A 17,283-nucleotide genomic window follows, 5' to 3' on the forward strand; every position below is an offset into this window, starting at 1 on the left:
AATACTAAAGTGTAAAGCTTGAAGATAGTTATATATAAGAAACTAAAAAAAAACAGATTTTCAAATTTTTAATATTTTTTTTTAAGTACATCAAACTATATTAATTTGAGGAATTACAGAAAATTAAAGTTTAAAAAACAGAATAGTAAACATAGGGGAAAATAGTTTTGCACTAGCAAACCAGTAATTTTTTTTCTCAAACTTTAACAGACTGAAAGTTACATCATATTATATTTTCCCATAAAACTTCTGAATGTCAAGACTTGCATGGTAAGCATATTATTAAATTCTAATAAACTTGGTGAATGATTATCTAATCTGTATTCAAATCTCTCAAAACTTATCATACTCTGCCATATTATAACCCATCATTAGTCAAATTTTCATTGGTATTCTCAGATGTATAATTTATTTGTGATGAACAGCTCTGCCCCCACCCCTAGTATATTTTTTTAAAAGTAAAAAAAAAAGCGGGGATGTGAGGAGTAATTAAATTAAACTAAAAAAGCATTCTTTTAATTATGAAATCAAAAGTGAACTCTAACAGTCTGCAAACAGTAACGTTAACAGGTTTCATATTTATAATTTTTTTGAGGGAAAAGATCGCCTCTATAGCGTTAACTTATTAGACCAAAAGTATACAGAAATAATAATACATTACATTCACCTATGTAACTTAACTTACGTGACTCTGTGCATTATTCCTAAATTCATAAAGTTTCTTTTAATAATCCATTAAAATAACTTCAAATAATGAGGAAAATACCAAAATATCCAAATATAAGAAATTCAACTGACACTTGCCGAAATGAAATCCAATATCTGTGCAATCTGAGAATTTAAGGTTATCAAAAAGGGAAAATAGAGAAAATCAAGAATAATCAATGTACCTTGGCACTCCCCCACATCTCAGAAATAAAGTTGGTAGGACAACACACGGAAGATTCGGTGAATCACTCATCAAAAACACAATTATCTGCTAAAATATATTTCATCTTCTTTCATCAATTACTTTTAGCATCCTCTGTAAATAGCACAGGTTTATGTGTATTCTACCATCCAAAGTCATTAAGGTAATTAATGCAGAATTTTAAACAAAACAGATGCATGCTGCACTTCCCTTGTGCATCTGAAATAGATTTGAAAGATGCAGACATGCAATCACTGCATGAAACAAATGTTGAAACAGTTGTACAAAAATTTAACAGGTTTCAATCAATATGATAGAAAGAGGCTCAGAAGAATGGAATAAAGACACTTTGAAAAGTTAACAGAATTGATTGATTGATTGTTGGTTGCTTAATGTCTAGTGGCAAATATGTCATGCATGTTCAGTATCACCTCGCTTTATTAATTAGTTCCTTAGAGAAAAGTATGCAAATTATAAGTATATAGGTGACTAAGTCACTGGAAATGCGTGCTTATCATGAGGGGATAGTTTTCAAATGGTGAAAACATAAAAGCATTTTGTACGAGTCTTATATTGTAACTAAATCATAATACTAGCTGGTCTCATTTATTTCATACATTTTGTCAGACATCATCTCTTATAAAAACTTTAAAATACTTTTAAAGACTATTTAATTTGATATTAAGATTGAAGTTTGACTGTACTACAGTTCTAGGGTCATGATCCCAAATTTACCGCTTTTGAGGCATCCAGCCTAAAGAACCTCTTAGAGTACTGGAAGATCTGTTTACAAACATTGCAATTACACCTGTGAATCTCACCTGTGTTAAACTTGTTTTACCTATATCTTATATACCAATGCCCTTTCTGACCTTAAGAAATAGTATTTACCTTTTGAAACTATTTATATCTTTACAGATTAAGATAAATCTACTTTAAATGTGATCTTTTCTCCTTTTTGAAATCATTCCTGTTTTTCTTTTTATTAATTTGGGTATTCAATACTACATTAACTCCCAGTTCATCTCTCTCATTTGACAGAAATTTTAATGTCACAGTTATGGAAAAAGTTAGAAATTTCTCACGATTATAAGCAAATTTTGGGATTAATTAGATTACCAACAATTACACAGCAAATTTTTTGTACCCTCCAAACTGAGTCAGGATAAGCTAACTTATGATGCTTAGCTTTCCAAAACTGAACTGAACAAGACAAAATCAACTGAGCATAATCACTGTGGGACAGAACTTAGACTGAATATTAAGTCACAGTGTTCTGTATGGTCTGTATATATATATATGTGAAGCCCAGGTGGTCATGTGGTCTAGCGTGACGGCTACAGTGCAGGCAATTTGGTGTCACGATATCTCAGTAGCATGGGTTCTAATCCTGGCAAGGGAAGAACAAAAAATTTGCGAAAGCAAATTTACAGATCTAACATTGTTGGGTTGATGTTTAGACGAGTTGTATATATATATACCGGTATATATCATTATCAAATTACACTGGCATTTTCCTCATTATAAAATTGCAAATGCAATATACATGTAGTACACAATGGCCTGTGTGGATTTCGCTTTTTCCACCAGTCCACAGTGGACAGCCTTCCCGTGCCCATATCCATCAAATTACAAGTTTTACTCAATCCACAAAAATTGATACCAACGAAAAATGAATGAATCCACACTTCCACAGTATCTGTTCTGGATAAAAATAGCTCATTATCTAGCAGTTAATTTCTGGTATGTTCATGCAATTATAATGCCCATTAAAACATGGACAATGTTTGTAAACAAACCAGGAACTACATATGCCAATTATCTCTGCAAATATAATGAAAGATAAACGAACAACAAGACAGTGCACTTTATGATGCATCAATTGATCTTACAGCAATTACTCCCTGACTGGTACAATAAAATAATTGCTTGCCTTATCCACTGCAGTCTGTTATGTATTTCTAAATTACAAAACACACTCTATGCCAAGAAACTTTAAACCTACTAGCTTTGAAATACTTCTACATGTCTCTAACTTTTTCTTTTAATTCTTTAGAAAAGGGGGGGGGCAATTTCCCAAGTATTTGGTTTCCTTGCAGGGTCATAATCTACAATTGTCTGCTGGAAATTCAATATAATAAATACCAAAAGTCTATATAATATACCTGACGTTTTTTTTCTCACTATTTTACATATTAACATAAAATCAAAATGCCATTTAGTGAGCACTACACAAGGTTCTGGATGGGGTGTACTTGACAATTCTGTATTCCTTAATTTTTTAAAGCAATTTTTTCTCAATTTATTTATAAATTTTGTTCATTCTTCACTATTCTTTATATTTAAATCTCAACTCTGGTGGTAGCATTATATTCAATGTGCATACAATTTTGTTTATATATATGCAAAGATTAAACCTAGTGGAAAATTACAGTTGAAACAAGAATATAATAATCGGGTAAAAAATATATCTAAATTATGCAACTTTTGCCAAAATTGAACTGCTATCTTTACTTACTTACATAAGAAATCTAGCCAACTGAACAAACTTTTGAATTCTTTGAATTCCGATTATTTCTGAATGATATACTTTTTTTTGCAATTATTTATAAACATCCGATGTGCATGTTTCCAAATTTAGAAAAATCTTTCAACACTCTAGCATGTGCATCCTATCAATTAATATGTATCATCCCACATGTTTCATTTGCTAAATTCTCACAAAATAAATAAAATTTTGAATGTTTTCCAAAATATATCCTACAGCAAGTGGTTAATGTTTCTTTGTTTGTAAACAGTTTTATTACATGTACATTTCGAGAGATCATATTTTTATGTTCTCAATTAAAATTACTCATGCTGAAAATGATATTGATAACATTTATAAGTATTATGTTATATAGTGAATTCAATGAAAGATTTAGTCTACCTGTCATTATAAAAATCATCATCAGCATTTGGTGGTGGTGGTTGGGGGGAGGGGGAGGGGGAGACTGAGAATAAACCCATCAACAGTCTGTGCACCTTGCCATTTATAAGCCACTTTAGTCCAATGCCACACAATGGTAAATTTTATTCTGACTAGTACCTATTTTCAAATTTGTGTTTAGACACATAAAAAAAGAATTTGGTGCAGAATGCATCAAAAGTGCATCTATCATATTGCACATAAAATCATTAATTCTCTATCAATTTTGATCAAGTACATGTATAATACATGTATGTTAAGAACTATAAAATGTGAATTTAAAGGAGAAATATGGTACAAAATGTACTAAAATGTTTGTCACCCAGACAGCAAACCATCAACAAATAAACTTGAAGAATAAACTAAATTAAAGGTACAGTAAATTATTTCTAATTTTAATTAAATACATGTACATGCATCATTATTGCTGCAAACTTTATACAGAACATGCAAAAGTTGCAAATTCTTGTTACAAAAATGCTTATAGTGGACATGTGCATGCGCAGGTGCATGAGCAGTGTCCTGTGAATTACAATACAACACATGATCAAACTAATCTTCTACCAAATACCTGTAATATGATATCACTTGGAATATTGGACAATATTACAGTTTTCAAAACATTTCCTCAACAATTACAGCCAAAACATTTTCCCGATTAAGTAGCAATAAAGTAAATTTTAAAAATATTCAGGCATGATTAAAACATGATCTGACACTCACTGTTAATAAACAGCATTCCTGATGAAAAATTATTTATTTGATGAAGATCATCATGAGTCCTGATTTACCATTGAAAACAATTTGTACTTTCTTTTAAATACATTTATAAGTGGCTTTACCTCCTTCTTGTGCACACCCCAACATGAAAAAGTGACAAAAAAAACCAGAGTAACAATTATACATTTATTTTACTTGTCAAATTCAAAGATAATTAAAGAACCATAGTCTGTTTAGATATTTTTTTGTAGCTGTGTTTCAATATTGTTTTTGCACCACATATATAGATTGGTTATATTGCTTAAATGGTTGATTGTTGAAGTGATACTATGCATAGCCATTGCAGTGACTGTCTGATTTCCCTACAATTTGATTCATGACAAAATTTGGAGAATTGTTCAAATTCTTTTACTCACAATTTTTGCACCTTATAATCCAATATTTCTTTTAGGATTGTTTTAGCAGGACATCACATGTGCACCTGTCATATCTAACCACAGTACAAGTTCACATTGGCTATCCCTCCTAAAACCCTGATAAGAATATATTTAAACTTTCTAATAAATCAGGGTGCAATGGAACACATCCGATTCTATTTTATATCTTAAACATTCCCTGGGTTTTTCTTAGAAAAATTATGGACTTTGCAGTGGCGAATCCAGAAATTTTGATAAGTGGGGCCCAATGACTGCCTAAGAGGGGAACCGCTCCAGTCATGCTTCAGTGATTCCCAATATAATCAACCAAATTTTTCCCACAAAAGGGGGGGGGGGGGGGCACGGGCCCCCTGAAAACCTCTCTATATCAGCCTCTGCTTTGAAAGGGTGTTTAGGAATCATTTTTATGAGCTATGCCTGCAACACTGCTTGAATAAAGTTTGTCAAACAGAGCTGACACTTACCAAAGTCATGAGATATAATGTTGGTACCTCACCCTCATGGTACAAATGTATCAAATAATAAATAAACTCATCATAGATACCAGGATTGAAACTTTGTATTTATGCTAGACACATATTTTGTCTACAAAAGACTCATCTGAGTGACGGTCAAACCAAATTAAGTAAGAAGTTGTAGAGCATTGAGGACCAAAATACATGGGTCAAATTAAAATATGAATTCCTTGTAAGTAACATGATCCAGATAGCTCTGCAGGTATCACTAAAATACATCTAATTTTCAAAGGAAAATTTAGACCTAGGGTGCTAGCTACATGTACTATTGAGCTCATGCATTCCAATCAAAATTCTTTACAAAAATTTAATATACAAATGAAAGGAATGTGTAAACTATGCAGAAAATGTATTGGGTACTTCAGATGTAGGAAATTGACAAGATTTTTATGATAATGATATGAAAACAAACTAGGTGTATAATTTATGGGTAATTTGTTTACCTGAGTACCTTACAACAGGTGGTAGCATTCCATGAGGTGCATTCAAACAATTTAATATATATCATGTATATATAATTGACATTAAATGATCTACCTATATCTCAAGAGATGAATATTTTCTCTGTCGAATGATCTTAAGGTCCTAACACCTTGACTAAAACTAATTTGGCTCGATTATTTTTCATAAAATTTTGACAAATATATTTACTTTAACATGTTTAACCCTTTGACAAAAATATCAAAATTTCAAAAAACTTGAACCAGATCATTATCGGAAAAAACTTTGTTGGATATATAGCAGTTTGACAAACACTAATTTTGATCATTGAGAAGCTTCATATTTTCTTATCAATAGAATGTGATTAAAACGTACTGCTGATTTTAAGAGTTATCTCCCTGTAGTGTTATGTACCACCTTAAATTCTGATGATGACCAACAAATACATTGTACATGTATGATTTCATCTGGCTTCTATTTTTCAGTTAGAGTATTAGAACTTAACTGAATATTGACAGTTATATCAATTATAGGTAACTTTTAACTCTCTAAAAGCTGAAAGAAGAAACGATCACCGTCCGTCGGAAGAGGACGATAAATGGCTGACCCGTGTTAAGATAGAGCCATATTTCTTGCACATAAAAGACACCCTTGTGGATTTCGAAAAAGAGCATGCTTTATATATATATAATGCTGCTACAAGGCAGCACTCACACCTGCAAAGTGGAAAGGGATTAAAAGTTGCAAAACTTGTTTCCCAATCCACTATAAATAAATACAAAATGAAATATGTTTAAACTAAAAGCTGAAATACAAGAAAATGTTGCCCCCTACCTTTATAAAGACATTTGGTCTCTATTCAATTGGGATGAGGCAAACCAAAAGTATATTCATGGGCTTCATCTGCACTTTTTCAAGCTTAGCAAATGTCATTTTTTATAACTATGTAGGTACATACCAAATGCTTTGACAAATTCCATTACTGCCTTGTACATATTGGCCAAAAAAAGTTCCCTATAAAATTTGCACAGTCAAAATTGTCATAGGTATTCTTTTATTGATAATCATTTTTAATCCAGGATGAACAAGATTATTAAGGACATTGAGATTAACATGTACTATAAGGATGTAACAAATCTATCTTGCAATTTCATCTGGTCATTTTCATATTAAGCTTGAAAAAAAATATGATAGGATATTTTTGGATATTGTGGATTCATTATAATCATGACATGAGTGGCATATGTACGTGGCATACCAATTTTTCAGGGATTTTTTTAGGTTAAGGTTTTAAGTGAACCACAAATTTAAATGTTCAACAAAGCACAAATGTTCTTAACTCTTTCCTCCATGGAATTTTTTTTTTTTGGTGGTACCTAACACTACAGGGAGATAACTCTGTAAAGTCATCTAAACGCTTTAATTACGTTGTGAGGTAAAAGGAATATTAAGCTTCTCAATGATCAAAATTGTAGTAAAAATGTCAAACTGCTGTATAACCAGTGTAATTTTTCTGACAAAACGGTTTGTTCAAAGTTTTTGAAATTTTTATATTTTTGTTAAAGGGTCAAAGTAAATACTTTGACAAAATTTAATGAAAATTAAACGAGCCAAATTTATTTTAGTTAAAGTGTTGGGATTACTACCACCTTAACATACATGTACTTGATTCGCATAGGATTTTTTCATTTAAAAAAAATCATCAGGTTTAAAGTATTAATGCATTGCGTAAACAAATATTTTATCAATGAAATTCCAGTTATATATTATCATGAATATCCTTTTTATATTAGATGCAATTTTTTTTAAGTCTGATAAAGTTTTTTCGAAGGCAATACGTTTCAACTGAGGGACTACACAGGCGTTGAAAGGCGTCATTATGGAGTAAAGGGGTGGCGTCAAATGGCGTCATTATTGAGGAAAGGGTTAAGGCTTAAGTTGTATGCAGACCAAGGTCCATGTTAACTATTACTTTTCCTGAAACCAGTTTTCTGACCTACATCATGTACATGTATAACAATTTGAAATAAACCAACAATCATGGCATCATATTAGCTGCCTTGGATAGAAATCGACCTCATGCAAGTTCACATACACATTGCATGTACATGTATAAAGCCTTTGGTGGATTTTGGAAAAATTCAAATGCGAAATAAAAGATGAGCTTCAGCTCATTTTGTAGGCTTCTTATAGATCAACTAATTTTCAAATAGTCACAGACTATTCATAGAAATAAAAGATGATTTTTGGCTTATTTTGTAGGCTTCTTATATCAACTAATTTTCAAATAGTCACAGATTTTGCATAGAGATTTTGTCAATTATCAACCCGAAATAAGTTAATATATATATGTATTGATATTCATTTGCATACAGTTGCTTTCTTCCTGACGCAGCTCATTTATATATTGCCTGTAAAATCTTCATTAAAAAAAAATCTAAATTTCTTCAAATCTGCACTCAGCATCTGTATATCAATTATCATAAATTTGCATATTAGTCACATAACATTTGATCCAGTGGAACATAAAATATTAGATCATCAGTGTGTTTGAAATAGATAAAGGCAGGATATTTAATCATCATTATCTTGATAAAGCTAAGAATATGTAAAGATTCAATTTTACACAGATTAATAAGATATTTGCCAGAAGCTTACTCTAAAGAATTTATGGTTTTTTTTTATACAATGCATAAATTGTTTCTTAAGAGTGTGCTTATTTTATAATAATTAAAAACAAGAGTTACAAGTGTAGTTATTTGACCTTTAACAGTCCTAAAAGGACAAGAGATTGCCTGTAGACCACCACTTTCTGAGCAAAAAAATATAAATTTTCACAAATTTTAAAAATAAATTTGATCCCTATGTTCATCGATATATGCTCAAGTTAATGCATCATCAACAGCAACATCATGCAAATGCAGAATTTTCTTACATGTACACGATCATATTTTGAATATCCAAATTATACAACTAAAAAAAACCCAACAAAAATACATTACCTATTTCCATCATCTTATTTAACACCTTGGAAGCCAATTTAAAATTCCTTTTATTATATCCCAAAATAAACCAGTAGGCTAGTTCACTGTCTTGTCAGAAATGTTAAAGATTCACTACAATTATATAACCTTTGTAAAGGTAAACACTGAGAGATGAAATGAACATGAAATGTACACCAGCAGCTGAGATATATCATTAGATTCCCACATGTCAGAGGCATAATTTATCTATTCAGGGGTTGGAGTATATAAATCTCTGTCAGTTTATAATAAACATTGAACAGGTATCCATAAACTTGCATCATGCAGATCAGCAATTATTTTTTTCTTATATTTAATTATCTTGATATAATTGAATCTTTAAACAAGCTGTTTGTACAGTCAAATTTTCCAAGGTCATTTCATGACACTTATCACGCTTAGAGTACTGTCATGACTGGATTCATTATCATTAGTTGGGTACCATTTTTTACATGTTTAGATAGATATAGGCAGATGTGGTATGAGTGCCAATGAGACAACTCTACATCCAAATTACAATTTATAAAAGTAAACCATTATAGGTCAATGTACAGCCTTCAATAAGGAGTCTTGGCTCACACCAAACAACAAGCTAAAATGAATAAAGGGCCCCAAAATTAGTTTGTTTTGTTAAAATATTAAAACCATGAATTTAAATTAATGTTCCAACAAAATACAAATTTTCTATAGCTTTGTATTTAGACTTGAGAAAAATCAGAAAGTCAAATATCTAAGGAAATACAATTCATGAAAAGTGATGCTTCCAGAGGTTGCCAGGGGAATATTTCCTCTATCAACAGTAATTAAAATGTTATGGTCTAATTTAGGTCACTACTTTTCGTGTTTACAAAATGTTACATGTATCTATAAATTTGCTCTACTGATACACTGTACATGTATGAAAAGTTTGCTACTATAAAAAACAAGAGTGCACATGCTGAAATGTCTCGCCTTCTATACTAATTATTGATATTATGTTGATAGTCCTATTAAGTATAAAGCTAAGCTTCATTACAACTGTCACATAAACTTAACATTAACCAAGATAACTAAAGAAAGACCAATGAACCTTGAAAATGAGGTCAAGGTCAGATGAACCATGCCAGGCAGACATGTACAGCTAACAATGATTCTATACAACATATACATGTATAGTTGACCTATTACTTATAGTTTAAGAAAAATAGACCAAAACACAAAAACTTAACACTGAAATGAACCGTGAAAATGAGGTCACGGTCAAATAAAACCTGCGCGACTGTTTCCATACACCAAATATAGTTGACCTATTGCATATATAGTATTAGATAAAAAAGACAAAAACTCAAAAACTTCACTTTGACCACTGAACCATGAAAATAAGGTCAAGGTCACATGACATCTGCCTGCTAGACATGTACACCTTACAATCATTCCATACAACAAATATAGTAGACCTATTGCATTTAGAATGAGAAAAACAGACCAAAACACAAAAATTTAACTATAACCACTGAACCATGAAAATGAGGTCAAGGTCAGATGACACCTGCCAGTTGGACATTTACACCTTACAGTCCTTCCATACACCGCATATACTAGCCCTATTGCTTATATTATCTGAGATATGAACTTGACCACCAAAACTTAACCTTGTTCACTGATCCATGAAATGAGGTCGAGGTGAAGTGAAAACTGTCTGACAGACATTAGGACCTTGCAAGGACGCACATATCAAATATTGTTATCCTATTACTTATATAATAAGAGAGAATTCAACATTACAAAAAATCTGAACTTTTTTTTCAAGTGGTCACTGAACCATGAAAATGAGGTCAAGGACATTGGACATGTGACTGACGGAAACTTCGTAACATGAGGCATCTATATATACAAAGTATGAAGCATCCAGGTCTTCCACCTTCTAAAATATAAAGCTTTTAAGAAGTTAGCTAACGCTGCCGCCAGATCACTATCCGTATGTCGAGCTTTCTGCAACAAAAGTTGCAGGCTCGACAAAAACTGATAGAAAAGAAAGCGTTTCAGCCTAGTCAATTAAAATGAATTCAAATTTCCAGATATATACATTTGTATGCATGCATACTATAAATTCAAAAATTATTGCTAGGTTTTTATTTATGTGAACATTGCGACTATAAGAAAATGAGTATAGCAACAATAAGAATATGAGACTGCAATCCTACAAAAAAACAATAACATCTATAGCTAACAGCCAACATACATGTATGATTCTGAATTATAAAAGACAAGTCTCCATACAAAATATGTCAAGGTTGTCTAAATCACCCAGCAAGAATCTAAAGTAAGTTTTTTTAATAAATTTAACAGAAAAAGAAACTTGTATCTTCTAACAGCACCAAATTTAAACTTGTCAAAGAAAAACATTAAAAATATAAGATAATTGAGAAAAGACAAGTGTACATTTTGAGTTCCCTGTCATGACAGTTGTGTAATCTTTCAAATTTATGTCCAAGATTATCATTATCTCATAATTTTTCGCCAATTATAAAATGATAGTCATGAAACTAACCTACCATAGGTAACAAAGGGACAAATTTAATCTTTTAACAATTTTTAAATCTTTAAATCTTCATTACTGTAATCTCAACTGTCAGGCTCCACCCATTTTACCTTTCAATGAAATGAACATCTTATCTGTCTTGATCTATCAAGTTACCAACACCAACACCACAAAACTAAAATAGACCACAATTTCCCTCCAATTTTTTACCAAATGGGGCAATGATAAATCATAAGACAATATCTCTATTTAGACAACCTTTGGTCTCAATTTATTATATTGTAGACTCATGTTTCAACGGCATTTACAAATTGGCAATTTTTTTACTGAAATATTACCTTTCTGATTTTAAATCCTGAGGTGGGAAACACAATAAATCAAATTGTTTACATTTAATAAGATTATTTTGCACCCATGCTGTGATTAAAATTCAGCTGAACATAGTTTTACTCAATTAAGATGAATATCTATTTCTTAAATATTACCAAAATTAACATGTACATGTATGTATTCACTAGTTTGAGCATCAAAGGAGCACCTATTGTGCTTACATCCACCCATACATTATATTAATAGTGTAAAAAGAAAGAGTTTAATATTTCATAAATCGCTGAGCGCAGCTGCTGGATACGACCGCATGGTTCCAACCCTGAACAGTTGATGCAAAAATAGACACAACATTCAAGCTTGATACAGCTGAGTCTGTTCTCAATTAGGATTGTGATTAAATATTTGATACAGTTGAATAGGTTTTGGACACAGAAATTCAGAATGAATGTGGTCTCTGAACTCAAAATTTTGATATATATTGGACATTTACATGTACCTATGATGGTCCAATAACCAAAATCTAGGTTCGATTCAGCATAAAGAACAAGTATTAATTATACAATTAATAATGTAATTAATTTTTGATCAAATGTAACAAAGTTTAATTGTGAACCCTTTGACCTACATTTGTATAAGTGGATCAATTTGAATGGGCCCCAAATCAAGAATATAAGTCAAAGTCGATTAACAGGTCGTTTAATGGGTAGCGATGCTACTTATCAATTACAAAATAAAAATCGAAATTTCAATGACAAAAAAAATTCTGGTTTCAATTACAGTTCTGTCCCTAGTATTACTTTAAAATAAGAAACCGCAAGGTCAAGAATGACCAAAACAACATCAAGATCAACAAACCTTTACTCATACCCTCAAAACCAAATCAACATGGACCAGCAACGAAGTAGACATTTGCAGGATTTGTAACAAGGAATACATACAAATGTTGGTACACGCTGTTGTTTAAAGGTTTAAATTATTAGTTCAGTGTGTAATGTAAAGTAATGAAAATAGCTGTATGAAACTATGAGTTCACTATTAAAAAATAGTTTTGTACTACATGTACATGTACATTGTACATGTAGTAAGTTCATATTTTCTCTTTGCAAATTTAAAGAAATGTTTAAGATAAGGGGAACTGTCCATTTTCTTTGCATATTTTGATTATATCTTTTAGTATTTACTTTTAGTCCAAACTTTGATGGCCTATAGCTACAGTACACAATGCATGTAATGAATTATGTATAATTTGAACACGCTGTTTTTCTAGGGGTCATGCTGCCAAATTTTTTTGAAGAGTTTGGACTTAAATGTAGTTTCATTCTAGGCAAGATGACAGCCATTTTATTCTGAAGGAAAAGTGGAAAAAGGAGGGGGGGCATACATGTATATCTTTGCCTATAAAAATTTGAAAATATCCTGATAATGAATTTTCCAACTTACTAATTTTTTATTTCAGGGAATACCATCAACTTTCTGCATCCCTTATATTAGATTTTGATTGTAAACCTGGGTGTAAATCTATGTCAGAGTCTGTCAACAATGCAAACATTTCGTAACGTACGAAATGCTGGAAAAATCATGAAATGGACAAAACAAATTGATTTTTCTTGTTTGTTGGTTCTGTTTACAAATTGTTTAAGTTTTATTAGATAAAAATATATATATTGTTTTTTTTATAGTTTTACAAAAAATGTACTGCACCAAAGTTATAATGCCATAACCAACATTCAATATTGAAATGAAACAAAGATCAATTTTGGACCAATTTACCACCCAAAAATGGACACAAAATCCTCATGGTATACATGTACATGTAATAAGTGGAATATAAAAAAAAATTACATTTATAATATTATAAGAATCATTTTAACATAATAACAGACATGTCCTCTTTCAAAGGTACATTGTACATGTACATTTTTTTACAACTGCCTCATACATTGTACGTGTGAGAATAAACACACTGAAGGTTAATTTCATTTGTGACAGCAGCCAATTAACACACTGCAACCCTGATGAAAATATTCAAAAGGTGATACAAATTGCAATATCATATCTAGACCTAAGAAGAACACTAACCCTATCTTTCCAAACCTGTCAAAACTAAAATGTATATTTGTGTAGATCTAGATCTATGTTTATAAAAAATATCAACATTATGTCATTTCTTGAAATGTGCCCACAAGCACGGGTTTCTGTCCATTAGTGTAGTAAAGCCCTTTACTGTCAGGCATCAAACAGTCACTTTCGGCAACTGTTAGCATCAAATTATTCAAATTTTACTGTGACTCGTCAAAATATCCTTTAACACCTTATCCCTGTTAATGGCTGACCCGAGAATCTGTGCAGTCTGAACTATTGACGTCATACAACAATCACTTTTCAACTGTGGCGTCAGATATTTTGTATTATGACATGGAAATTTTAGGGGAACCTGTGTCATGTCCAGTAATGGAAGACAAGTGGCGATAAGCTTAAGGTGTATTGTGATTCATCTCAAATAATTATCTTTAATGTTTATATCTTGATAAAAATTGACTTCATTCCTCAAAATCAGTTTATTTTTTCCCCCCTGAACTCAAATACAGTGTACCTTTAATAGTCATGCACCAAAAATTACTGTTTAAAAACTTATTTGGCATGGATTTTCACCGTTATTCGACATGAAAGTAGGCCAACTATGACTCTTATCCGGCATGGGAAGGGTTGACTATCAATTTATATATAAATATATATATGGATATTAGACCTGCAAAAGGAGAGAAACAAGTGCCTGTGAATGTGCCCATCCTATTTGAATGATTTGTTGTATAGAACTTTATGAACTTCTATCATTATCTATGTTCATGATGTTCCTATACATCACCAATCTAAATAGTCAAAGTAAAGTTACACACAAATAAAATTAACTAGTTATACATCTGCTTGTCTTACCTAAATCATCCATTACTTTCTGGTTGTAATTTTGCATCAACTACCTAACTTTTCGGTGGAAAGATGAGAGTGACACTTGTGGTACTTCCGGTTTGATAAAGTGGTCACAAATTTCTTTAAAGATTGGAAAAAATGTGAAGTAAAGATATTTTGATTCATTAGAGTCAATTTGGAAGGGAAGCACTATCTACATATCTTATTGTTTCTTCAAAATAAGTTATTCTTAGAGAATCCTTCGATCTTCTTCTTGGATGAATCCATTCCCACTTCCGGTTTACCTGACTAGAAAAGGTACGCACTAACCGATCCTATAGCTATACGAAATCGAGTTCTTTTGAGGATTGAGGATTCTGTAGAAGAACATAAATATTGAAATATAGAAGAGTGTAGATCTAAGAATGCGCAACTTTAATTATTTCAACCACAATGTCTTCTGGTAAAAATTACTGTTTCGTTTTGATTTGGAACTTATTTTGTTCGAGAATGTTTGAGTCCTTTGAAGTGTCAGATTTCATTATTGTGCAATATAATTTGACAGTTTTAAGTGTTGAAACAAACGAAATAAGATGTTTAAAGTAACGTTTTCAACTCAGAATCTATAAGCAGGTAATACGATTGAACCACAAACATACGAGAGATGTATAGAAAAAAACACTGTTTTTTATATATAGAAAATCTTAAAAGAGGGGTGTGTATATATACATGTATATATATATGAGAAAACCAGGATGGTATACGTAATTACGAGGCATTTATTTTTGAGAAGACTTCCTTTTTGGTCTCACCTTTATGTATACATTTATCTTCATTAGAAGAGATAAACAAGAAAGTTAGTGTTGGTAGTGCTGATTCTCCCAACATTTATAGTGATTAGGGGACGACCATTTGATATTCTGGGGGGGGGGGGATTTTGTAAATAAATAACTCAGCCTTGATAATAACAAACATAAATGGTTTGTTCTGTGGTAGTTTGAAAATAAATTACTTGACTTGCAATGTATTGAAAATAAATACATGTAACTCAGCAGTACGTCTAATCATGCTAATCGAAAGTATGAGATGGCACCAGATTCTTCATAAATTCATTTTTTTTCCCGAAAAAAATCCCAAAAAATCTGGAAACACATCCCAATTTTTTTGATAATAAAAGTATAAATATTATTTAAATATACTTGAAAGTCTTAAAATTGGTGTCATTTAACTTGAGATATATTGTCTCAGGAAACCTTACCAGAGTCACTTTTGTTGGGTTCATTGTTGGGTTGCTGCCACTAAAGTGGTAATTTTAAGGAAATTTTGCAGTTTTGGGTTCTTATCTTAAATATTTTTAATGATGAAGATAAACTGTAAACAGAAAAAATGTTCAGCAAAGTATTAAAGCTCTGCAAATAAGTCAAAATTATCAATACATGTAAACACCTTTAATAATGAGTTATTGATCTTATAGGACGATTTAACACAGTTTGTTTATCATGTTTTCTAACTCCCCATAATGAAGCTATATATGTCAGGAAAAGAAATTAAGTTCACTTTCAATTTATTTTGTCTAAATATTCTATAATTTATGACCCTCATCTGTCTCAAAACACTTAGCAATTTGATTTGTTGTCTGTGGAAACTATTCAATTTCCCTTTACAGAAATATCATGAAAGGGACTTAATTCCATTCAAATTGTTTTAGCCAAGAGAGATAACTCTAATTTGTTTTTGTTCCTATCATGGAATAAATGACACTTTGCTTTTATAGTCTGTTTCTTCAAATTTGTTCTGCAAAGATTATAGCGGAGGGGGCATTAATTTTTACTCTTGTCTGTTTACCTACTGACACTGGTTGAGGTTCACTAAATCAGTTTGCCTTTACCAAAGGTTATATTAGTTATATAGTGTACTAGTGACCTAATACGGTATATATGGGGTCAGTAGATTCCATATGGGGTGAGAGCGAAGCTCGAATCCCCATATGGAATTTACTGACCCCATATATACTGTATTAGGTCACTAGCACACTATGTAACGAATTTATCTTACTGACTATCTTAACGTGTGAAATTTAGACTAGTGACCTAGAAAAATGAGCAAGTCTTCAAAACTGTTAGCATGAAGAAACTACTTCCATTGATCCTACAAAAACAGCTAGATACCAACAATAACAACTTGTTAGGTTTAAATGCTTTTTATGAATTTATTACAATCTTAATCATCAATTTCTTTGTCTGTTAAAACATTTTCGATTTTTTCTCAGTACTGTTTTGTTTTTATAAAGGGACGTGACACAACTTCTAACTGTATATGAAATAAACCCCACCTCCCTACTACATTATATGGTATATAAAGGGACGTAACACCACTACTAACCGTGTATGAGATAAGCCCTGCATCCCTACTAACCGAGTAATATTGAATATAATACACGGTCTCCACGAGGGAGCTTTTAACCAATCACATTCCTAGAAATGTATAGGAGGTAAGATAATGCCACTTACA

At 31.5% G+C, this 17,283-nt stretch overlaps 1 protein-coding gene across 4 annotated transcripts in view; it reads right to left on the bottom strand.

Annotated features, from left to right (window-relative positions):
* Nucleotides 1-15,065, bottom strand: part of LOC143076240 (paxillin-like) — a 38,924-nt gene extending 23,859 nt beyond the window's left edge. Inside the window, exon 1 of one of the 4 annotated variants that reach the window (XM_076251961.1) lies at nucleotides 14,800-15,065. In XM_076251961.1, coding sequence (XP_076108076.1) covers nucleotides 14,800-14,836 — 37 coding nt within the window. In that variant the 5' untranslated portion in view covers nucleotides 14,837-15,065. Of the gene's footprint in view, nucleotides 1-685; nucleotides 710-6,949; nucleotides 7,034-8,993; nucleotides 9,119-14,799 lie in introns of those variants that run through there. The other 3 variants (XM_076251964.1, XM_076251963.1, XM_076251966.1) reach the window with 3 other exon arrangements.
* Nucleotides 15,066-17,283: the final 2,218 nt, after the last annotated feature.

The sequence above is a fragment of the Mytilus galloprovincialis genome, chromosome 5 (genome assembly GCF_965363235.1).
Source record: "Mytilus galloprovincialis chromosome 5, xbMytGall1.hap1.1, whole genome shotgun sequence".
Lineage (NCBI taxonomy): Eukaryota > Metazoa > Mollusca > Bivalvia > Mytilida > Mytilidae > Mytilus > Mytilus galloprovincialis.